We start from the raw sequence: 24,735 nt of genomic DNA on the forward strand, positions 1-24,735 counted from the left end.
GTTTCCCGGCCCACGGAGTGTGTTTCCCGGCCCACGGAGTGTGTTTCCCGGCCCACGGAGTGTGTTTCCCGGCCCGGGATAACAATGTGACCGGTAGTCTGAAATCCTAAGATTAGTCGGTGGTTCTTATGAAGGACACATGAGTTCTCCTGTGTATGGGAGAGTTGGCTGTGATGGAAGCTTTGTTCAGCCGGCTGCCATCTAGTGTGTATGGCCGCCTAAGTCATCGCCTCGGTAGTGTTACTTGGCTTACCTTTAGGAGGCATCACCCCATGCACCAATGTCTAGTAACGTGTGGTGCTTTGGTCTCAGCCGTCCGCTCGTGGCCCCACTCTGACCGGCTGCCAGTTGGCCCATACCGCGGTCACTTCTAGAATAGGAGTATCTTCGTATGTTCTGGTTTAGAAGGATGTAACCGTAGCTTATATCTCCGTACAGGACACTGGCACATAGATCTACAATAAAATGGAGGGGAAACCACTCCTGCAGAGCAGGTAAGAGCCTACACCGTCCCACCATCATTTAAAGTGATGGTTTCTCTTAAAGGGCTTTTGTTATCATAATCATCATTATATATGGGTAAAATTGCAATGTGCTTGTGTAAACAAGTGATTTACCTCTTATTAAAGGGAACCTGTTAGTTAATTCTTGCCGGTCAGTGATCAGAGCCTGGGTGCACCATTGCAGCCAGCTGTGTATTTCTGAAGAGCTGGACCTGGCGTATACTGGCAGGGAGGTGATTGACAGGTCTCCCAACATATGAAAACAGACTTTCTAAACCAAACCTCCTCTTTACAGCTTTCTTGAGAAGAATCCTTCCTAATATTCTTTTTTGCCTTCCAGTGAACGTATTGAGCGAGGCCACCGTAGGAGACTTTCTTCGGTATGTCACTGCAAGATATCTTTTTGTTGTCTTGCTTAAAGTTTTATGCCCTTAACCCCTTTCTGCCATTAGACGTACTATTGCGTCCATGTGCGGTGGGCTTTACTTCCCAAGGACGCAATAGTACGTCATATGCGATCGGCAGCGCTCACGGGGGGAGCGCCGCCGATCGCGGCCGGGTGTCAGCTGTTTATCGCAGCTGACATCCGGCACTATGTGCCAGGAGCGGTCACGGACCGCCCCCGGCACATTAACCCCCGGCACACCGCGATCAAAGATGATCGCGATGTGCCGGCGGTACAGGGAAGCACCGCGCAGGGAGGGGGCTCCCTGCGGGCTTCCCTGAGCCCCCCGCAGCAACGCGATGTGATCGCGTTGCTGCGAGGGTCTCACCTCCCTCCCTGCTCCCTCCAGCCCCGGATCCAAGATGGCCGCGGATCCGGGTCCTGCAGGGAGGGAGGTGGCTTCACAGAGCCTGCTCAGAGCAGGCACTGTGAAGCAGCCTGCACTCCTATCAGATCAGTGATCTGACAGAGTGCTGTGCAAACTGTCAGATCACTGATCTGTGATGTCCCCCCCTGGGACAAAGTAAAAAAGTAAAAAAAAAAAATTTCAAATGTGTAAAAAAAAATAAAAAAAAATATTCCAAAATAATGAAAAAAAAATAAAAATATTATTCCCATAAATAAATTTCTTTATCTAAATAAAAAAAAAAAAACAATAAAAGTACACATATTTAGTATCGCCGCGTCCGTAACGGCCCGACCTATAACACTGGCCCACTAGTTAACCCCTTCAGTAAACACCGTAAGAAAAAAAAAAAAAAAGAGGCAAAAAACAACGCTTTATTATCATACCGCCGAACAAAAAGTGGAATAACACGCGATCAAAAAGACAGATATAACTAACCATGGTACCGCTGAAAACGTCATCTTGTCCCGCAAAAAACGAGCCGCCATACAGCATCATCAGCAAAAAAATAAAAAAGTTATAGTCCTGAGAATAAAGCGATGCAAAAATAATTATTTTTTCTATAAAATAGTTTTTATCGTATAAAAGCGCCAAAACATAAAAAAATGATATAAATGAGGTGTCGCTGTAATCGTACTGACCTGAAGAATAAAACTGCTTCATCAATTTTACCAAACGCGGAACGGTATAAACGCCTCCCCCAATAGAAATTAATGAATAGCTGGTTTTTGGTCATTCTGCCTCACAAAAATCGGAATAAAAAGCGATCAAAAAATGTCACGTGCCCGAAAATGTTACCAATAAAAACATCAACTCGTCCCGCAAAAAACAAGACCTCACATGACTCTGTGGACCAGAATATAGAAAAATTATAGCTCTCAAAATGTGGTAACGCAAAAAATATTTTTTGCAATAAAAAGCGTCTTTCAGTGTGTGACGGCTGCCAATCATAAAAATCCGCTAAAAAACCCGCTATAAAAGTAAATCAAACCCCCCTTCATCACCCCCTTAGTTAGGGAAAAATTAAAAAAATGTATTTATTTCCATTTTCCCATTAGGGCTAGGGTTAGGGCTAGGGTTAGGGCTAGGGTTAGGGCTAGGGTTAGGGCTAGGGTTAGGGCTAGGGTTAGGGCTAGGGTTAGGGCTAGGGTTAGGGCTAGGGTTAGGGCTAGGGTTAGGGCTAGGGTTAGGGCTAGGGTTAGGGCTAGGGTTAGGGCTAGGGTTAGGATTAGGGTTAGGGCTAGGGCTACAGTTTGGGTTGGGGCTAAAGTTACAGTTAGGGTTTAGATTACATTTACGGTTGGGAATAGGGTTGGGATTAGGGTTAGGGGTGTGTCAGGGTTAGAGGTGTGGTTAGGGTTACTGTTGGGATTAGGGTTAGGGATGTGTTTGGATTAGGGTTTCAGTTATAATTGGGGGGTTTCCACTGTTTAGACACATCAGGGGCTCTCCAAACGCGACATGGCGTCCGATCTCAATTCCAGCCAATTCTGCGTTGAAAAAGTAAAACAGTGCTTCTTCCCTTCCGAGCTCTCCCGTGTGCCCAAACAGGGGTTTACCCCAACATATGGGGTATCAGCGTACTCAGGACAAATAGGACAACAACTTTTGGGGTCCAATTTCTCCTGCTACCCTTGGGAAAATACAAAACTCGGGGCTAAAACATATTTTTTGTGGGAAAAAAAAAGATTTTTTATTTTCACGGCTCTGCGTTATAAACTGTAGTGAAACACTTGGGGGTTCAAAGTTCTCACAACACATCTAGATTAGTTCCCTGGGGGGTCTAGTTTCCAATATGGGGTCACTTGTGGGGGGTTTCTACTGTTTAGGTACATTAGGGGTTCTGCAAACGCAACATGACGTCCCATCTCAATTCCAGTCAATTTTGCATTGAAAAGTCAAACGGCGCTCCTTCCCTTCCGAGCTCTCCCATCCGCCCAAACAGTGGTTTACCCCCACATGTGGGGTATTGGCATACTCAGGACAAATTGTACAACAATGTTTGGGGTCCATTTTCTCCTGTTACCCTTGGTAAAATAAAACAAATTGGAGCTGAATTAAATTTTTTGTGAAAAAAAGTTAAATGTTCATTTTTATTTAAACATTCAAAAAATTCCTGTGAAGCACCAGAAGGGTTAATAAACTTCTTGAATATGGTTTTGAGCACCTTGAGGGGTGTAGTTTTTAGAATGGTGTCACACTTGGGTATTTTCTATCATATAGACCCCTCAAAATGACTTCAAATGAGATGTGGTCCCTAAAATAAAATGGTGTTGTAGAAATGAGAAATTGCTGGTCAACTTTTAACCCTTATAACTCCCTAACAAAAAAAAATTTTGGTTCCAAAATTGTGCTGATGTAAAGTAGACATGTGGGAAATGTTACTTATTAAGTATTTTGTGTGACATATCTCTGTGATTTAATTGCATAAAAATTCAAAGTTGGAAAATTGCGAAATTTTCATAATTTTCGCCAAATTTCCGTTTTTTTCACAAATAAACGCAGGTACTATCAAATAATTTTTACCATTGTCATGAAGTACAATATGTCACGAGAAAACAATGTCCGAATAACCAGGATCCATTGAAGCGTTCCAGAGTTATAACCTCATAAAGGGACAGTGGTCAGAATTGTAAAAATTGGCCCGGTCATTAACGTGCAAACCACCCTTGGGGGTAAAGGGGTTAAATCATGAACGGTTAAGTGTAAAGTCCTCAAAGTGCTTGGTATTGTATAAAAATCCCTCAGATTTTTTTTAAATTTATTTACTGCTTATTACCTTCCACTGAACATAAGCGAATATCGTCGGATCCCTCCTTATTCGGCTCGCTAATAGCGCTTATTGAGTAGCTCCATCTGGAACCCGGATACATGGAGCACTCTTAAGGTACCTTCACATTAAGCGACGCTGCAGCGATACCGACAACGATCCGGATCGCTGCAGCGTCGCTGGAGAGCTGTCACACAGACCGCTCTCCAGCGACCAACGATGTCGGTAACCAGGGTAAACATCGGGTAACTAAGCGCAGGGCCGCGCTTAGTAACCCGATGTTTACCCTGGTTACCATCCTAAAAGTAAAAAAAAACAAACACTACATACTTGCCTACAGCCGTCTGTCCTCCAGCGCTGTGCTCTGCTCTCCTCCTGTACTGTCTGTGTGAGCACAGCGGCCGGAAAGCAGAGCGGTGACGTCACGGCTCTGCTTTCCGGCTCACAGCCAGTGCAGGAGGAGAGCAGAGCACAGCGCTGGAGGACAGACAGCGGTAGGTAAGTATGTACTGTTTGTTTTTTTTACTTTTAGGATGGTAACCAGGGTAAACATCGGGTTACTAAGCGCGGCCCTGCGCTTAGTTACCCGATGTTTACCCTGGTTACCAGTGAAGACATCGCTGGATCGGTGTCACACACGCCGATCCAGCGATGTCAGCAGGAGTCCAGCGACGAAATAAAGTTCTGGACTTTATTCAGCGACCAACGATCTCCCAGCAGGGGCCTGATCATTGGTCGCTGTCACACACAACGATTTCATTAACGATATCGTTGCTACGTCACAAAAAGCAACGATATCGTTAACAATATCGTTATGTGTGAAGGTACCTTTAATAATCAGCTGTTTGGTACCGCAGCTGCATGTGTCATGGCTGTGTGACAGTTGGAACACACAGGCTCTCTATGTAATGCGATGTGCCTGTCACACAACCGTGACACATGTATCTTTGGCGCCAAACAGCTGATTATCGGGTGCGCTCCTGGTTCCCACTGCAACTATTCAGTTGCGGCCACACTAGCACTTTAGATACTGCGAGATAAAGTTTACAACACAATATGAGACATTGTCTCTCCATTAGGGGTTTGTCCTTGGTCTTGTGTGTGTGTGTGTGTTTCTGTGTGTCCCATTTTTTTTGGTATGTCTTGTAGGGTGATATAGGGACTTTAGTGATATCGAAGAAACAAGCTGGTCCTACGGGCTTCAGGGCTCTGAAACGAGCTGGTCCTACCGGTTTCAGGGCTTGTGCGTTCTTCTGAAACAAGCTGGTCCTACCGGCTTCAGGGCTTGCGCACTCCCCTGAAACGAGCTGGTCCTACCGGTTTCAGGGCTCGTGCGTTCTTCTGAAACAAGCTGGTCCTACCGGCTTCAGGGCTTGCGCACTCCCCTGAAACGAGCTGGTCCTACCGTCTTCAGGGCTCCTCTGAAACGAGCTGGTCCTACCGTCTTCAGGGCTCACGCACTCTTCTGAAATGAGCTGGTCCTACCGGCCTCAGGGCTTGCGCTCTCTTCTGAAACGAGCTGGTCCTCCCGGCTTCAGGGTTCCTCTGCTCCTCTGAAACGAGCTGGTCCTCCCAGTTTCTGGGCTCCTCTGCTCTGAAACGAGCTGGTCCTACCGGTTTCAGGGCTCGTGCGCTCTTCTGAAACAAGCTGGTCCTACCGGCTTCAGGGCTTGCGCACTCCCCTGAAACGAGCTGGTCCTACCGTCTTCAGGGCTCCTCTGAAACGAGCTGGTCCTACCGTCTTCAGGGCTCACGCACTCTTCTGAAATGAGCTGGTCCTACCGGCCTCAGGGCTTGCGCTCTCTTCTGAAACGAGCTGGTCCTCCCGGCTTCAGGGTTCCTCTGCTCCTCTGAAACGAGCTGGTCCTCCCAGTTTCTGGGCTCCTCTGCTCTGAAACGAGCTGGTCCTACCGGTTTCAGGGCTCGTGCGCTCTTCTGAAACAAGCTGGTCCTACCGGCTTCAGGGCTTGCGCACTCCCCTGAAACGAGCTGGTCCTACCGTCTTCAGGGCTCACGCACTCTTCTGAAATGAGCTGGTTCTTCCGGCTTCAGGGCTTGCGCTCTCTTCTGAAACGAGCTTGTCCTACCGGCTTCAGGGTTCCTCTGCTCCTCTGAAACGAGCTGGTCCTCCTGGCTTCAGGGCTCCTCTGCTCTGAAACAAGCTGGTCCTACTAGTTTCAGGGCTTGTGCGCGCTTCTGAAACGAGCCGGTCCTACCGGCTTCAGGGCTTGCTCTTCTGAAAGGAGCTGGTCCTACCGGCTTCAGGGCTCCTCTGAAATGAGCTGGTCCTACCGGCCTCAGGGCTTGCGCTCTCTTCTGAAACGAGCTGGTCCTCCCGGCTTCAGGGTTCCTCTGCTCCTCTGAAACGAGCTGGTCCTCCTGGCTTCAGGGCTTGTGCGCGCTTCTGAAACGAGCCGGTCCTACCGGCTTCAGGGCTTGCTCTTCTGAAAGGAGCTGGTCCTACCGGCTTCAGGGCTTGTGAGCTCTTCTGAAACGAGCTTGTCCTACCGGCTTCAGGGTTCCTCTGCTCCTCTGAAACGAGCTGGTCCTGCCGGTTTCAGGGCTCCTCTGCTCCTCTGAAACGAGCTGGTCCTACCGGTTTCAGGGCTCGTGCGCTCTTCTGAAACAAGCTGGTCCTACCGGCTTCAGGGCTTGCGCACTCCCCTGAAACGAGCTGGTCCTACCGTCTTCAGGGCTCCTCTGAAACGAGCTGGTCCTACCGTCTTCAGGGCTCATGCACTCTTCTGAAATGAGCTGGTTCTTCCGGCTTCAGGGCTTGCGCACTCCTCTGAAACGAGCTGGTCCTACCGTCTTCGGGGCTCCTCTGAAACGAGCTGGTCCTACCGTCTTCGGGGCTCCTCTGAAACGAGCTGGTCCTACCGTCTTCGGGGCTCCTCTGAAACGAGCTGGTCCTACCGTCTTCGGGGCTCCTCTGAAACGAGCTGGTCCTACCGTCTTCGGGGCTCCTCTGAAACGAGCTGGTCCTACCGTCTTCGGGGCTCCTCTGAAACGAGCTGGTCCTACCGTCTTCGGGGCTCCTCTGAAACGAGCTGGTCCTACCGTCTTCGGGGCTCCTCTGAAACGAGCTGGTCCTACCGTCTTCGGGGCTCCTCTGAAACGAGCTGGTCCTACCGTCTTCGGGGCTCCTCTGAAACGAGCTGGTCCTACCGTCTTCGGGGCTCCTCTGAAACGAGCTGGTCCTACCGTCTTCGGGGCTCCTCTGAAACGAGCTGGTCCTACCGTCTTCGGGGCTCCTCTGAAACGAGCTGGTCCTACCGTCTTCGGGGCTCCTCTGAAACGAGCTGGTCCTACCGTCTTCGGGGCTCCTCTGAAACGAGCTGGCCCTACCGTCTTCGGGGCTCCTCTGAAACGAGCTGGCCCTACCGTCTTCGGGGCTCCTCTGAAACGAGCTGGTCCTACCGTCTTCGGGGCTCCTCTGAAACGAGCTGGTCCTACCGTCTTCGGGGCTCCTCTGAAACGAGCTGGTCCTACCGTCTTCGGGGCTCCTCTGAAACGAGCTGGTCCTACCGTCTTCGGGGCTCCTCTGAAACGAGCTGGTCCTACCGTCTTCGGGGCTCCTCTGAAACGAGCTGGTCCTACCGTCTTCGGGGCTCCTCTGAAACGAGCTGGTCCTACCGTCTTCGGGGCTCCTCCGCTTTCAGCTTTGTAGTGCGTATAATGCAGACTGGCAGTGTGACCATGGTGCTGGTCTGAACTGTTGATCAGTCGAGCAAACCACCTCCAGCAATCTGGGAGGCAGGGGAGAGGTGACGTCCTGCTCTACAAGAGGCACACACTCCTTTAAGAATTTATAGCAAAAGTTGTTCCAGGAAAATGGTTATTCATGATGTGGTGCAGTCTGCACGTAGGAATATGCCTTACATGGGTTGTCACTACTGGACCACCCCAGCGTAGGCCAATAAAGACCCAAATTTAAAATAAAAGCAGTATAGACTCTCCTCTTGCAATGGCACTGTTCCTGTTGGTGACATATTATTGTTGTGTGCCATCTGCAGCGGCCACTAATCATCTGACCTAGTGGACAACCCTCTTTAATGCTTTACTAGACCCTATTTTGTTCTTAGGATGGGTCATCCATAAGTGTTTGCCCCACTTATTGGCAAACACTCTTGTCATGGAAAGTCCGGATCCGAAACACCAGAATCTATTGCTTTCTTGTAATACACCCCATGATTTCATCCCGTGATGAGGATTTCTTGTATTTCAGATTTTAAAATCGACACACAGTCCTGTGGAAGATGCTGGAAGGGGGAAGGAACCCAGTCAGGTCAGTGGTTTTTGCAAAGTCACCCAAATCCATTGTCATGGTCTTCTAATTTCTACTGTAGTGCGATGTTCCCTGTTTTATACTAAATTGTACTTGTAGGCAAAAAAACTTCTGAGAGGGGACAACCACTTTTATGGTGGGATGGAAATAATCATAACTGACCAATGTTTACGTTCTCGGTCTTCAGTGGTACCAAGTGTTCGCTGCTGTGACACATTTCTGTGCATCTTTACTATTTTTTATTTTTGCCAAAGGGAGAATGAATAATTCTGTCCCGTTATTTCCATCCATAGGAACCAAATATTGAAAATCGACAGAAAAGCTCTCGCCGGGTGAGCTTCGCCGAGACTATAAGGTACTGTAAATATTATATTTTGGGGCCCATATGACATCTCAATTACTTTTTATTGAATTTCTTTAGGGAGATGTGGCAACAAACTGCAACCCCCCCCCCCGAACAAACTTGAACCTTCTCATCTGAATTGCAGTATATTTTAAATCATTATTTGTAAGTCAAAACCAGGAGTGGAACAATCAGAGGAAAAATATAATAGAAACATATGCACCACTTCTGCATTTATCGCCCACTCCTGGTTTTAGCTTACAAGTACTGATGTAAAATACTGACCAAATACTGAATGTGGCCTAAGTGTGACTGCTGTTCTCCTTTGAAGTCCAGTCTCTGGGGTGAGCATCACAGGAGGATGAAGATGGCAGCCATGGAGGGCCTTCATCAGATAACCCAACGGCTCACTGTAGTTGCATGGTGGGGGAGTGATGGGAGTCGGCACACACACACCGACAAGAAGGCCGTTTCAATCCTATGTGCCAAGTATAACGTGAGCTTGGTGCCTGGGCCATACTCCCTGCAGCAACCTATGATGAGTTTCACAGATCAAGGGGAAAAGAAAATATATATTCACAATTCTCTTGCCTACATTGCAAGAGAGGTTGGAGTTTACACTAAGGGTATCTTCATTGGCAATTCCCCCTCTCATGTTGTATCTTTCTCTATTGGTGAGGTGTTATTTAGTTTTGGGTGCTAGCTCATTACTGGCTGTGCTACATACCAGCTTTATTATGGCTTTGTTTGGTGGAATTGCCCTCTTACACCTATGATTTACCCCTCGTGCTGTCCACCGCTCTTTTGGGCACATACATGTGCCGCATTGCTGCATGTCTCTCATGTTTTACCTTGTACCTGTTTGTTGTTCAATTACAATAAATTACATTTAATATTTTGGACTATAAACTGTTGTTGGCGCTTTGTTTTTTCTTGTTGAATTTTGCAGTTTGTCCATAGATGCATTGGGGTGACGATTTGGCTTTAATAATCTTTGGGCCTTTTTCTAACTATCCATCTCCCGATTGCATATGATATTGCTTTTAATTCCATGTGCAAAAATAGTTTGATGGCGTGGGGGGCAGCATTTAATTTTATCTAGAAAACCAGTCTTGACCACTATTTTGTTCTTTTTCCAGAGTGTTCACACCAGAGCTGCAGTCAGCCGGATCAGATGATAAAGAAAATGAAGGTAATCTATGTACATTTTTCAGGTGAAACATTGCACACTAACCTAAAATACATTTAAAGGGGTTTCCCACAGCTAAAAATCTGAAATGTAATGGCTACAAATGAGTGAATGGACTTTTCAGGAGCCAGGCTCTGCAGCCACATAGGTAGCCCTCAGCTTCCGGATGGGAGTTCTGTGACCTGTCCTCTACATTCGAGTCCCCCAGCGTCTCTTCTGCTTAGTAAACTCACTGCAGCACCCCTTGTCCATTATATACTGCCTCTTTAAATTAGAAGCTGCCTGATTTCATGGTTCGCAGCTTAATCGTTCGATTTTTGTGAGTTGCTGCTGAACCTACTGCCAAGAAACTGCTCTACTGCCATCACTGTGTGACAGGCCCTGGCAGGGCTCTAGTGAAGCTTCTTAGTGTCTGCATTGTATAGGTCATTGAGCAACCTCATTCCGGTATGTTGTAGAAATGGGTTTTTAGCCCTTTATTGGATCCGCTATAGGGAATATCTTTTTATGCCTTATTCATTTTTGACATTTTTGAGGTGACTTCAAGCAGCACGTCATCATAAATTATTGGATTACACTCAACTCACCTGACCCCTGCAGCCAGTTACAGGTTGCAGCGGAACAGTGACACCACCACAAAGCTATCTGCTCTGGATCCAGGTGGGTCGCAGAAGGGAATTATGGGTTTTGCATATTCAGTCTCCTGGGCCCAGTGATTTTTGTTTTGCCCAGACAACTCCTTTAAGAGCATATAGGATATCAGGTTATCTTATATTAAACGGTTTCATGTTCAGACTTGTTATCCTTTTTTTTTTTTTTTTTTTTTATAATATATATAGGTTATACGTCTAGCAATTCCTGCACCAATATGTAAGTATAAGTTTTTGCTGCTTTTGTGGGAAGGGAAATGATTTACTTTGCTGATTTTCTAGTGGAATCTGAAAATATAATAAAAGAAAAAAAATTATTGGTGTTAAAATCCCCTGAAGGATTTTGCTATAGATCCACAGGTAATAAAACATTTATTGTGGATTTTTGCTTCTCCCATTTGAAGTCAATGGAAAAATAATATGCAACAAATCGATTACAGATACCCTATCAAAATTGTCATGCTGTGGATTTAAAGAGGTTGTCCACTACTATTTACATTGTTGACCTATCTTACGGATAGGTCATCGAGGTCTGATCGGTAGGGGTCTGGCAGGCAGCACCACTACCGTTCCGCGGTCATCGGTGACGGGAATACTCGCTTGTAGAGCTGACCATCTTCTGATTGTGAACCAGAAACACATGGGCTACTTGCCCAATGAACAAGTTTGTAGGAACCTGTTCACGCACCACCAAGAAACTTGAAGACACAAAAGAGCACAGTGAGGTCAAAAATACTCTGTTGTAAAAAAAGGAGTCCACCACTCCTTATGGGTCATTTGCATCAAAGCTGTTCCATCCAGCATGTCTACATGAAAATTCCCTCTCTGAACCCTGCTTATACAGGTACTATACAGATGATCAGGTTTTTAAATACATCAGATAGGGATTATATACATTAGGTAGGACTGCTTTATATGGGTATACCTTGACGATTGGTGGAGCAGCTTGGTATACGTTTTTTTGCAAAAAAAATGTATCAACTAAATACCCTGTTTTTCCATCTTTTGACTAGCACTTGCTTATTACTGTGATTGTTGTAAAAAAAAAAAAAAAAAGAGTATTTTTGACCTCACTGTGCTCTTTTGCATCTTCTGATTGTGCAGTACTCTGCGGTGGCCACTACTACCTCATATTGATGTGAATATGCGGATGTGCCGTCCCCTCCTCGGTCACTATCAGAAGTCTGCCCCTGACCATCGGACATTGATGACCTATCCTAAGGATAGGCCATCAATACTACAATAGTGGACATCCTCTTTAACTGTTTGAATCGTAGCGCCATTTATGCATGGAAAGAAGATCTGTCCCATCCAATAGCTTGAACCCACCTAGCCATTATAAAAACTAATTTGCAGAGGACCTGTCACTTGCTCATTCTGTGAGCTCCCCTGATTCTGTTATCTGTTTCACTGCGTCTTTCCATTAGAGATATTCACATTTGTTGTTTTTGGAGCACAGTATGTGAAATCTCTGGTTGCAGACCAACTGAGTTTTTGTTCAGAGCCGCCTTTGGGGGTGCATATTTCACGCCTCTCTCCCAAATGCTGCCAATCACAGCTCAGGCGTCTGAGACTGCAAGATCGGCTATTGATCTCATTGGTAGTATCTGGGAAGATGCATGCCCCTAAAGAAGACTATAAAGAAATGTCCAGCTGGTCCGCAGGCAGAGATTTCACATAGTGCGCTCCAGAAGAATAAGTGATAATATCTCTGCAATGGAGCGATGCAGTGCAAATCTTGTGGGGGGGGGGGGGGGGGGGGGAATACTATAATCGGGGAAGCTCAGGGATTATTACAGGGCATTTAATTCTTGAGATTAAGGGTATGTGCACACGATGCAGATTTAGTGCAGAACTGCTGCAGATTTTTCTGCAGCAGAAACGCTGCAGAACTGCACTGTGATTACAGTACAATGTAAATCAATGTGAAAAAAAAAAGCTGTGCACATGGTGCAGAAAAATCTGTGCAGAAACGCTGCAGATTTCAAAGAAGTGCATGACACTTCTTTTGTGCAGTTCTGCAGCGTTTCTGCACCCCTCCATAATAGAAATCTGCAGGTGCGTTTTTTATGCGTTTTGATGCGTTTTTTGTGCAGATTTGTGCACACAAAACGCATAAAAAACGCACCTGCAGATTCTGCCAGGAGATGCAGATTTAGTGCAGAACTGCAGCAGATTTTTCTGCACCAAATCTGCATCGTGTGCACACAGCCTAAGTGCCAGGTCCTGTTTGTTTATTTATTTTATTTTTTTAAAGTTTTATTTGCTTTAAAGACCATTGACTGTCTCGTCCTTGGTAAGCCCTGGAATTGAGTACCATATTTGTATACAGTCTATGAAGGTTATAAGCTATAGATTTATTAGACTGAAGTTATAATTTAAGCTAAGCGGTTGCCAGAACATTACCCAGCAGATTGGCATTAGTGCTAGTAAAATTCGTAAACTTTTCCTATCCCTAATGACTGTCCTTTTCATTTCCCAGCTATAGAGGAGCAGCAGATAAATATGGGATTGCAGGTACACAAATCTTTAAATTATATTCTGTAAATTATAGAGAAAAGTCTTTTTATTTACTGATGCTGTGTTTTTATTGAAAAACTATTTCAGGAATGGAGACCCTGCTTCATGGACCAATTCAGGCTCCAGGTCACAATTCAGATGTAAGTGAATTACTCTGTGCTACTATGTAAAGTTAGGGCTGTAAAATCGGCATTAGAAGACCTAGAAATTGGCCTTTTACACAGAATTGAAAAGGCATTGCATCATATTTAATGGTTATTCCTACAATGGCTGTATTCCCCTGCATCTATCTGCATCCAGCTTCAGAACTTAATGGTCTGTCCTATTATCCTATTAACGGTACAGTAGCACCCTGCTTCCTCTCAGTACTGTAGGTCTCTCTCCCTTGTGCTTTCTGACTGAGATAGATGGGAAATTTTTATTTGTATGGTTGATGTAGCTATTGATGTGGCTGGAGGATGTCGGTTCATAGGTGCACCTGTTTTTCATGAATTAGGTGAGGACAGTAGGATTTTCAGTACAGCAGAGCTGTGCTACAATCCAATGTTAAGCCAGGGTTCTTAGTCTGCATCGGAGTCTGTATAATTCAACCAAAATTATAATATCTCATAAATGACTTCTTTTTTTTTTTTTTTTTGAGGAAATTAGATCACCTTAGTGCTTGACCCAGCTCATTATTTGTCCACCCTTTGCTGTATATTAAAATACTAGATTGTGGCCCGATTCTAACGCATCGGGTATTCTAGAATATGCATGTCCCCGTAGTATATGGACAATGATGATTCCAGAATTCGTGGCAGACTGTGCCCGTCGCTGATTGGTCGAGGCAACCTTTATGACATCATCGTCGCCATGGCAACCATTATGACATCTACGTCGATACTGTGCCCGTCGCTGAATCAGAAACGTGGGATTTCTACGTCCTTTATGACATCATCGTCGCTGTGCCCGTTGCTGATTGGTCGAGGCCTGGCGGCCTCGACAATCAGAGACGCGGGATTTCCAAGACAGACAGACAGACAAACCCTTAGACAATTATATATATATATAGATATATATAGATTGGATTTAGCACATATGAATTAAGGTGTCATGATGAACTGATATACCCACGTGCTCACTTTCCTTAGTATCTCCATGCTCCGTCCACATCTTGAATCTCCACTAAACTGCACTGAGCTCAGACCATTGGAGAAGCAGTTAGGTGGGAGTATACAACATGGCCACTGACATCTGCATAAGTGTCAACTGGACCCACTGTTAGCAGACAGCAATATATATTGTTTTTTTGTTATTTTTAAGTTCGCCATTTGGTTCCAGAAATATAGGCCTTTTTTACTTGGTGCTAACTCTTTCTAGTCTTAATCAATGAGTGGCTCACAGGATCCTCTGGGGCGTGTCTTTAGGTGACTCTGTATTATTGCCCTGTAAGCCACGCCCATTTTGTAAAGACCATAAAAATTGGCGCTAAACCAATGAACCCATATCTCTGGAACCATATGGCAGATTTTAAAACAAAAATAGAATACTCAAACATGTTTTACAGCTAGCATAAAAGAGGAGCTGTAACAGGTCCAATTTAAAGCTTGCAAATTTGAACAGCTGGTATGGACGGTCTCTAACATGTTTGTTTTTTATGTATTTAAATTTGACAGCATTTATTCTTATTCTAATCTATGATTTTTATTCTTTCACAGTGGAATTATGCTAAAGACAGGACGATATTCTTCTCTTCAGACAATGATATGGATATGACTGCAAGCAACACTGTAACCATTCACGGACTGACTGATGAAGGAACTAAGAAGATAGATACCAAACAGTTTCTGGCCAGCTTACAGTCCCAAAACAGCAAAGAAGTAGTCAAAAACCAAAACTTTTCATTGTCCACTGGTGGTGAAAAACATTTTGATGCTAAAAGAGATTCTTCCATGGAGAACAAAATAAAGTTTAGTGACTTCTTAGCAAGTTTGGAAGGGGAGAAATCGAAAGCCACTGGGACATATGATGACAACCAGACAGTGCTGTTCACCTGTGACCAGCAAGACATGGAAATGACTCGGTCGCATACTGTTTCCATTGACAACAAAGTTTTGAGCGAAATAGCAAAAAGACAGAACACAAATATTCTTACTGAGCAATTTTCCAAATTTAATAAGAAAAATGGAAACCATCTGCAGAACAATACTCCTATGTCTGAATATGAACAGAATGATATGGATATCACCAGGTCGCATACGACAGCGATTGAAAGCAAAATATTGGAAGGGGTGAAGGCTACAAACGCTACTTCGGAGTTCCAGAATACAAAAAGAAAATCCGTTCTAGACCTAACTGCTAATGCTGTGACATCTGGGACATGCTTGCAAGGTGAAGACAAGGACTTCACAAAGTCCAACTCTGGTTTCATTGAGGATGCCAGGAGGGCACCTTCTATGGCCTTGCAAAATAATACACTTTTATTCCAACATGATCAGGGTGACATGGACATGACCTGTTCACATACAATGACTATTAAAAATATACTTTTACATGGTAATGCACAAATTAGGAGATCTGTTCCAAATGTACAAACCACATTAAGGTGCTCTGCCGCTGATAAAACCGTTTTTGAAGACGACATGGAGCTTACAAAGAGTCATACTATGATTATCAATGAGCTAAATCAACTCGCATTACATAATCGATCCATTAATTTACAGAACATGACTCCTGCTGCTTCCTCGGATAACTTGGCTACAGAATTAAAAATGTGTCGCAAGGTGGACACAGACCATAAGGTGTTAAAGCAACAGCTTCATAGCGAGGAAGGCGAGATGGAAATGACAAACGCCAATGCTGGTCTACTTCTCGCTGATGGAAAATCGCAGCCTGGGAACAAAGGAAATCCAGTGTTTGAAGCCTTACAGGAACATACTGTGTGCCTATGTGACCAAGACGACATGGATATGACAAGAGCACATACGGTAGCTATAGAAAATAAGGTGATTTCTGAGCTCGGTAATAGGGTGTCAAAAAGTAATGCAATGTTGAGCACCTCCTTAGTAAATAAGAGTCAGCTTAGGGACATGAAATACACTTCTAAGCCTCATTCAGTCATTGATTTAAATGAAAAGCACTATACCAATCAGACCTTATGTAATCAAGATATGGACATTACCATGTCAAATACGTTTATTCTTGACGGTCAAAAGCCTGGAAGTGATGTGCCGCTTCCCGGCCCAAAGTATAAAATTCTCTCTTCTGTAAGTAACCAATCAGAATCCAGAGATGGCAACATATTTAACACGCAAAGTACAAACCAGCTGGAGAATACTCCTGTGTCTGGTGATTTGCAGGATAAGACTTTATTTTTCTATGACCAGAAGGATATGGATATCACCAGGTCACATACGACGGCAATCGAAAGCAAAATATTGGAAGGCATAAAGACAAAAAATGTTACTACGGAGTTTAAGAATACGAAGAGAAAATCTGTTCTTGACTTCACTACCAACGCTGATGATATGGCAAGTGTCATTGGATCTGGGAAAAGCTTTCAAGGTGAAGATATGGACATTACAAGATCCAACACTGTTTTTATTGACCACATATCAGATAAACCACATAAAGATGCTCACGTTTCAGACATTCTTTCGAGGAGGAAAAGCGTTTTTCATCCAAAGGCTTTAGTTCCGAGTGATGAAATGCTTCCAGCTTGCGATATGAAGCAGACCAATGCCATTGCTTATCTTGTAAATAAGGCTTCCATTGATAAAACTATATGTAATGATGGCGATATGGAAATGACAAGATCTCATACTGTGGCAATTGAAGGCAAAATATTGGAAGGCGTGAAGGCTAAAAATGTTACTGCGGAGTTTCTAAATAGGAAGAGCGAATCTGTTCTTGACTTAACGACTAATGCTGGTGATCTGGCAGATGACCTTACATGTAGGATATTCTTTCAGGATAACGACATGGACATTACGAAGTCTAACACTGTGTGTATCGATGAAATACTACATAATAAAAGTGCTGACGTTTCAAAGAGGAAAAGCGTTTATCTTCCAAAGTCGTTAGTTCCTGATGATGAACCAATACCTCAAGTTTGCAATATTATGGAGACCAATTCGAATGCTGATCGTACCGTAAGACTGGAAAACAAAATCCCAATTGATAAAACTGTTGGCAATCACGGTGATATAGAAATGACGACAGGATCTCATACGGTGGCAATCGAAACCAAACTATTGGATGGTGTAAAAGCTAAAAATGTTACTGCAGAAATGGATGCTACGAAAAAGTCTGTTCTTGCCCAAACCACGAATACCCCTGATCTGGTTGGTGACTTTGCATCTGGGATATCCTTTCATGGTGGAGACATGGACATTACAAAGTCTAACACTGTGTTTATCGATCAGATATCAGAAAAGCTACAGAATAAAGGCGTTCATGTTTCAGACTGTCTCTCAAAAAGGAAAAGCCTTTCTTGTGCAAAGTCATTAGTCTCCAGTGATGATACGATACGTCTAGTTTGCAATATGGAAGAGACCAATGCAAATGTTGATGTTACTGAGAATCTACTAAGGAAGTCTTCTGTCGATAAAACTGTATGTAACGAAGGTGATATGGAAATTACAAGATGTAATACGGTGGCAATCGAAAGCAAAATATTGGATTGTCTAAAGGCTAAAAATGTTACTGCAGGATTCGCAAATACAAAGAGAAAATCTGTTCTTCAGGCTGATGACTTTACATCCAGGATATCTTTTCAGTGTGACGACATGGACATTACAAAGTCCGACACTGCCTTTATCAATCAAATCTCAGATGAGCTATATAATAAAGGTGTTAACATTTCAGACGTTTCTAAGAGGAATAACGTTTCTTCTCGTCCAAAGACTTTAGCTCCCAGTGCTGAAAGGAAACTTCCAGTTTGCTATATGGATGAAACCTATGTAAATACTCAACATTCTGAAGGACTAGTAAAGTGTCCTGTTGATAAAACTATATGTAATGAAGATGAAATGGAAATGACAAGATCTCATACACTGGCAATTGAAAGCAATATGTTGGATGGTGGAAATACTAAAAATGTTACTGCACAACTTCTGGTTGCTACTAAAAAATCTGTTCTTGACCCAACGACTAATGCCATTGATCTGGTAGGTGACCTTACATCTGGGATATCCTTTCATGGTGGAGACATGGACATTACAAAGTCTAACACTGTGTTTATTGATCAGATATCAGAAACGCTACAGAATAAAGGCGTTCATGTTTCAGACAGTCTTTCAAAAAGGAAAAGCCTTTCTTGTGCAAAGCCGTTAGTCTCCAGTGATGAAACGATACATCTAGTTTGCAATATGGAAGAGACCAGTACAAATGTTGATGCTACTGTGCATCTAGTAAGGAAGTATTCTGTCGATAAAACTGTATGCAACGAAGGTGATATGGAAATTACAAGATGTCATACGGTGGCAATCGAAAGCAAAATATTTGACAGCGAGAAGCCTAAAAATGTTACTACAGGATTTCAGAATACGAGGAATATATCTGTTCTTGATCTAATAGGCAATGCCAGTGATGAGGCAGACGATCTTACATCTGGGATATGCTTTCAAGGTGAAGACATGGACATTACCAAGTCAAACACTGTGTTTATTGATGAAATATCAGATCTACATAATAAAAATGCTTCAGTTTCACAAAGTCTTTCGAATCGGAAAAGTGTTTCTTCTCGTCCAAGGTCTTTAGTTCCCGATGATGGCACAATACTTCAACTTTGCAATGTGGAGGAGACCCATGCAAATATTCATATTCCTGAGGGGATGGAAAATAAGGCTTCTGTCAATAAAACTTTATGTAATGAAGGTGATATGGAAATGACAAGATCTTATACAATGGCTATTGAAAACAAATCATTTGAGGCAGCATATATCTCCTGTCCTTCGAAGACCCGTTCTCAAGAATCGCTAGCCATGGCTTCTTGTGGCCAAGTCAGTACATGTGGTGATATTACTACATCTAGACCTAAAGCTGCATCAAATGCAGAAAGTGTACCTCTTTCAGTTTCTGAATCCAAATCCTATAATTTAATTGTGCCTATAGAAACAAATGATGCATCAATGAATATCTCAGTAAGTGAGTTATCAAAGTTGCAAGAAAACAATGTTTTGGTAGAAAGGAATAAGATCTTGCCTCTCAACTGTGATAGAATGCTTCCAAGTGAACCGGATATGGATATCATTGAAGCCTACTCTACTACTGTAGAAGTCAACTTCTTAGACCACAATCGCCATATTCCCAGCTCTAACGTAGGCATAATTAAAGATGATGGTGGAAAAGCTTGTCACGAATTAATGGAATTGGAGTCAACAGAAAGGCTAGAGAATTGTCATAGGAAAAGTTACACCAGATCACTTTCATTGCCTGTAAGATCAGGAATCTTCTCCGAGGGTTTGGGTAATGGTGAGCTCCCGCAAGTACACACAAGTCCAGTTGAAGATGTCTCTTTGTTGAAGCCTGGTCCATATAATACTGAATTAGATTTGATATTGGAGAAGTCTAATAATACTGTGGGTTTTATTGACCATCAAAATAGGCCTATTTCCTTTCGAAATAGCATCTCGGCTAATGTGGATTCCAAACTAACTCCCAATTCAGTCATTGGTGTAGATTGCAAGATAGAAAGTTTAGAGGAAAATTGTATTTCCGACTATAAATCAGTTTCTGACGAAGTCCAAAGCCAATTGCTAAGGGCTAAAATTGAGAGTATAAATGCAAGCATTGGACTCCAACCTGTTAGCAACCCCTTAATATGTGAATCCAACCTGATAACTTCGGAATTTAAAGACTGTTCGACTGAACAACCGAAAGCTTGTGTCCCTCAAGTAGAAACTTCTCAGAAAGATTCAGAAGTTGCACAAGACATTCAGTTGAAAAAAGCCAAGTCAAAAGGGAAAAGGGTGTCTTTCTGTTTTCCAGAAATGGACATTGTGGTTAAAGATGAAATGTTGGAAGATGTCATTAAACCTGCGTCACAACAAGAAAAATGTAATGATGTAGAGCACCAGGACAGGACTGCCCTTGCTACTGAAGAAATCAATAACTTCAGATTAATCAACCAAGCTTTAGACCCTGAAAACTTAGAGGCTATAACTCTTCACCAAGAACGTGATACATCAAATATAAATGATCTTACTAAAGGCATCTCCTCTGAACTTGAAGTGTTAGGGAATCCAGCTGAATTACCAGAAGAGAGTAGAAATCAGCGCAGAAGTGTCACCAATGTCCTCTTATCGATAAAGAGTTTAACACAGAAGCCGATATTTTCACCCCATCATACTGCGCCTGTCTCAAGCCTTATCGATCAACTGCCAGCAACATCTCAAATTTTATGTCCTTCACGTTCAGTTACAGAACAAGTCTTGGTAAGTTCCGAGATGGCAAACAAAGAAACCATTCAAGCAAAGGAACCTACTGAGAGAACTAAAACAATATCGATGGAATACTTACCAAGCAGGCGATCACTCAAAATGTTTCAGCCCAAATTGCCCAATAAAAGGGCATCAAGCACCAGTAACTTTGACCTGGTTCTGTCTTCTGTTTCTGAAGCTCAACCCAAAAATAATGAAAGTTCTAAAGTACTTCTCAAGGCTTTACACGATGTTGATTATGGGCAGTGTATAGATCAAGAGATGCTTCCTGATGATCAAGAGATCAATAGCATATTTGACTATGCGGTGCCTGAAGGGGATTGGGATGAGTTATGCAAGAAAGAAGCTCTTCAGCAGAATGTGAACATATCGACTTCTCAACCCAAAGACTCTATGAATGGTCAGAAGAGAGGCCGTAATACCGATCCTGACTCTGAGAGTCAAAGAGAAAAGAGAGGCAGGCTGGATGAAGATGGACAGGTACGTGTCGTGGGTAGATGTATGATAAAAAAAAATATATATATATATATATATATATATATATATATATATATATCTCTATATACTGTGTGTATGTATATGTGTATATATATATATATATATATATATATATATATATTTTCTATATCTATACTATATAATTGTCTAATGGTCACTTCCGTCTTTCTGTCCTGTCACGGATATTCATCGGTTGCGGCCTCTGTCTGTCAAGGAAATCCAAGTCGCTGATTGGTCGTGGCTGTTTTGCCGTGAGCAATCAGCGATGGGCACAGTCCGGAAGAAAATGGCCGCTCCTTACTCCCCGCAGTCACTGCTCGGCGCCCGCATACTCTCCTCCTGCCACTGCTAACACAGGGTTAATGCCGGCGGTAACGGACCGCGTTATGCCACGGGTAACGCACTCCGTTACCGCCGCTATTAACTCTGTGTGTCCCCAACTTCTTACTATTGATGCTGCCTATGCGGCATCAATGGTAAAAAAAAAAAAAATGTAATGTTAAAAATAATTAAAAAAAAAAAAAACCTGCTATACTCACCCTCCGTAGTCCGCCGAGCCGCTCGCGCCTGCCGCCATCTTCCGTTCCCAGCGATGCATTGCGAAATTACCCAGAAGACTTAGCTGTCTTGCGAGACCGAAGTCTTCTGGGTAATTTCGCAATGCATCCTGGGAACCGAAGATGGTGGCAGCCGCGCCCATCGCCACAGCGCCGTTTGATCCCAGGGGGTGAGTATGTAACTATTTTTTATTTTAATTTTTTTATTTATTTATTTTTTTTAACAGGGATATGTGCCCACACAGCTAAATACTGCGTGGGCTACATGGCTGCTATATACAACGTGGGCAGTACTATATACTACATGGCTGCTATATACTATGTGGGCAGTACTATATACTACATGGCTGCTATATACTACATGGCTGCTATATACTACGTGGGCAGTACTATATACTACATGGCTGCTATATACTACGTGGCCTGTGCTATATAGTATGTGGCTGCTCTATACATACATATTCTAGAATACCTGATGCGTTAGAATTGGGCCACCATCTAGTATATAATATATATACACTATGTTCCAAATTATTATGCAGATGACATTTTTCTCAGATTTTCCTAAATGGTAGGTGCAAATGACAGTCAGTCTAATAAGTACTCACCCGTTAGAGCAGGGGTCCCCAACTCCAGTCCTCAAGGCCCACCAACAGGTCATGTTTTCAGGATTTCCTTTGCATTGCACAGGTGATGCAATTATTACCTGGGCAAGACTAAGGAAATCCTGAAAACATGACATGTTGGTGGGCCTTGAGGACTGGAGTTGGGGACCCCTGCGTTAGAGTATACATCGAATTTTATTGAAGAAACCTCCCAATGATAACAGTATAATCTCCAAAATGAATAAAAACTCAAAATGCACTGTTCCAAATTATTAGGCACAGTAGAATTTCTAACCATTTGATATGTTTTAAAGAACTGAAAATGCTCATTTGTGGAATTTGCAGCATTAGGAGGTCACAAAACCTCCTAACAGGCCAAGTTACATTACATAGGACCCCTTCTTTGATATCACCTTCACATTTCTTGCATTCTTGAGTTTTTGGAGAGTTTCTGCTTGTATTTCTTTGCATGAAGTCAGAATAGCCTCCCAGAGCTGCTGTTTTGATGTGAACTGCCTCCCACCCTCATAGATCTTGTGCTGGATGATACTCCAAAGGTTCTCTGTACGGTTGAGGTCAGGGGAAGATGGTGGCAACACCATGAGTTTATCTCCTTTTATGCCCAAAGCAGCCAATGACTCAGAGGTATCCTTTGCATCATGAGATGGTACATTGTCATGCATGAAGATGATTTTGCTCCTGAGGGTATTTTTCTGCTTTTAGACCATCGAAGAAAGTTGTCAGTCAGAAACGCTATTTACTTTACAGAGGTCATTTTCACATCTTCAGGAACCTTAAAGGGACACTGTCACCTGAATTTGGAGGGAACAATCTTCAGCCATGGAGGCGGGGTTTTGGGGTTTTTGATTCACCCTTTCCTTACCGGCTGGCTGCATGCTGACTGCAATATTGGATTGAAGTTCATTCTCTGTCCTTCATAGTACACGCCTGGGCAAGGCAAGATTGCCTTGTGCAGGCATGTACTACGGAGGACAGAGAATGAACTTCAATCCAATATTGCAGTCAGCATGCAGCCAGCCGGTAAGGAAAGGGTGAATCAAAAACCCCAAAACCCCGCCTCCATGGCTGAAGATTGTTCCCTCCAAATTCAGGTGACAGTGTCCCTTTAAAGGGCCCCACCAGCTGTTTCTCCATGATTCCGGCCCAAAACATGATTTCTCCAACTCCTTGCTGACGTCGCAGCCTTCGTGCGACATGGTGGCCATCCACCAACCATCCACTACTCCATCCATCTGGACCATCCAGGGTTGCTCGACACTCATCAGTAAACAAGACCTGTTTGAAAATTAGTCTTCATGTATGTCTGGGCCCACTGCAACCGTTTCTGCTTGTGAACACTGTTTAGGGGTGGCCGAATAGTAGGTTTATGCACCACAGCAAGCCTTTGAAGCATCATACACCTCCAGAGGCACCAGCGGCTTCAAATAACTGTGTGCTGCTTTGTAATGGTATTTTGGCAGCTGCTCTCTTAATCAAATGAATTTGTCTGGCAGAAACCTTCCTCATTATGCCTTTATCTGCATGAAATCTGTCTGTGCTCTGTTTGTCACAAATCTCTTCACAGTATGATCACAAATCTCTTCACAGTATGATGATCACAAAGTTTTTGTGAAGTATCTAATTTTTTCATACCTTGTCCAAGGCATTGTACTATTTAACGCTTTTCAGCAGCAGAGAGATCATTTTTATTTCTCATATTGCTTGAAACCTTTGGCCTGCTTAATAATGTTGAACATCATTTTTAAGTAGCTTTCCTTTAATTAGAATCACCTGGAAAACTAATTATCACATGTGTTTAAGATTGATTTCAGTTATCTATTGAGCCCTGAGACACAATACCATCCATGAGTTTATTTGAAAAACAATTAAATCTTTATGATATATATGTATGTATGTATGTGTGTGTGTGTGTGTATGTATATGTGTGTGTATGTATATATATTATTTTAGATGGTATTATACATGTCTTATATTCTAGGTTCTTCAAAGTAGCCATCTTTTGCTTTGATGACTGCTTTGCACACTCTTGGCATTCTCTTGATGAGCTTCAAGAGGTAGTCACCGGGAATGGTCTTCCAACAATCTTGAAGGAGTTCCCAGAGATGCTTAGCACTTGTTGGCCCTTTTGCCTTCACTCTGCGGTCCAGCTCACCTCAAACCATCTCGATTGGGTTCAGGTCTGGTGACTGTGGAGGCCAGGTCATCTGGCGTAGCACAGACTCTGTGGGCTGTGCTATAGACTCCGTGGGCTGTGCCATTTACTACGTGGCTGTGCTGTATACTACGTGGCCGGCCGCAAACAATCAGCGACAGGCGCAGTCCGAATTGGTGCGGGATTTGAACCACGCTTCGCTAATTGGTCGTGGCCGGCCGAATCCTGTGTATTCAATGTATTATTCTAAAATCTTCATAAATAAACTACATATATATTCTAGAATACCCGATGCGTTAGAATTGGGCTACCATCTAAAATATATAAATAAATATATACATACATATACACATACATATACACATAC

General features: G+C 43.4%; 1 protein-coding gene across 2 annotated transcripts in view; it reads left to right on the forward strand.

The window, feature by feature from the left end:
- KNL1 (kinetochore scaffold 1) overlaps positions 1-24,735 on the forward strand; it is a 53,177-nt gene that overhangs the window by 655 nt on the left and 27,787 nt on the right. For both annotated transcript variants that reach the window (XM_069729756.1, XM_069729747.1), the window contains exons 2-10: positions 439-494; positions 844-883; positions 8,353-8,412; positions 8,706-8,767; positions 9,895-9,947; positions 10,784-10,814; positions 13,077-13,111; positions 13,202-13,254; positions 14,812-21,015. In XM_069729756.1, coding sequence (XP_069585857.1) covers positions 466-494; positions 844-883; positions 8,353-8,412; positions 8,706-8,767; positions 9,895-9,947; positions 10,784-10,814; positions 13,077-13,111; positions 13,202-13,254; positions 14,812-21,015 — 6,567 coding nt within the window. In that variant the 5' untranslated portion in view covers positions 439-465. The remainder of the gene's footprint in view (positions 1-438; positions 495-843; positions 884-8,352; positions 8,413-8,705; positions 8,768-9,894; positions 9,948-10,783; positions 10,815-13,076; positions 13,112-13,201; positions 13,255-14,811; positions 21,016-24,735) is intronic.

This window comes from Ranitomeya imitator, chromosome 1, assembly GCF_032444005.1.
Source record: "Ranitomeya imitator isolate aRanImi1 chromosome 1, aRanImi1.pri, whole genome shotgun sequence".
Lineage (NCBI taxonomy): Eukaryota > Metazoa > Chordata > Amphibia > Anura > Dendrobatidae > Ranitomeya > Ranitomeya imitator.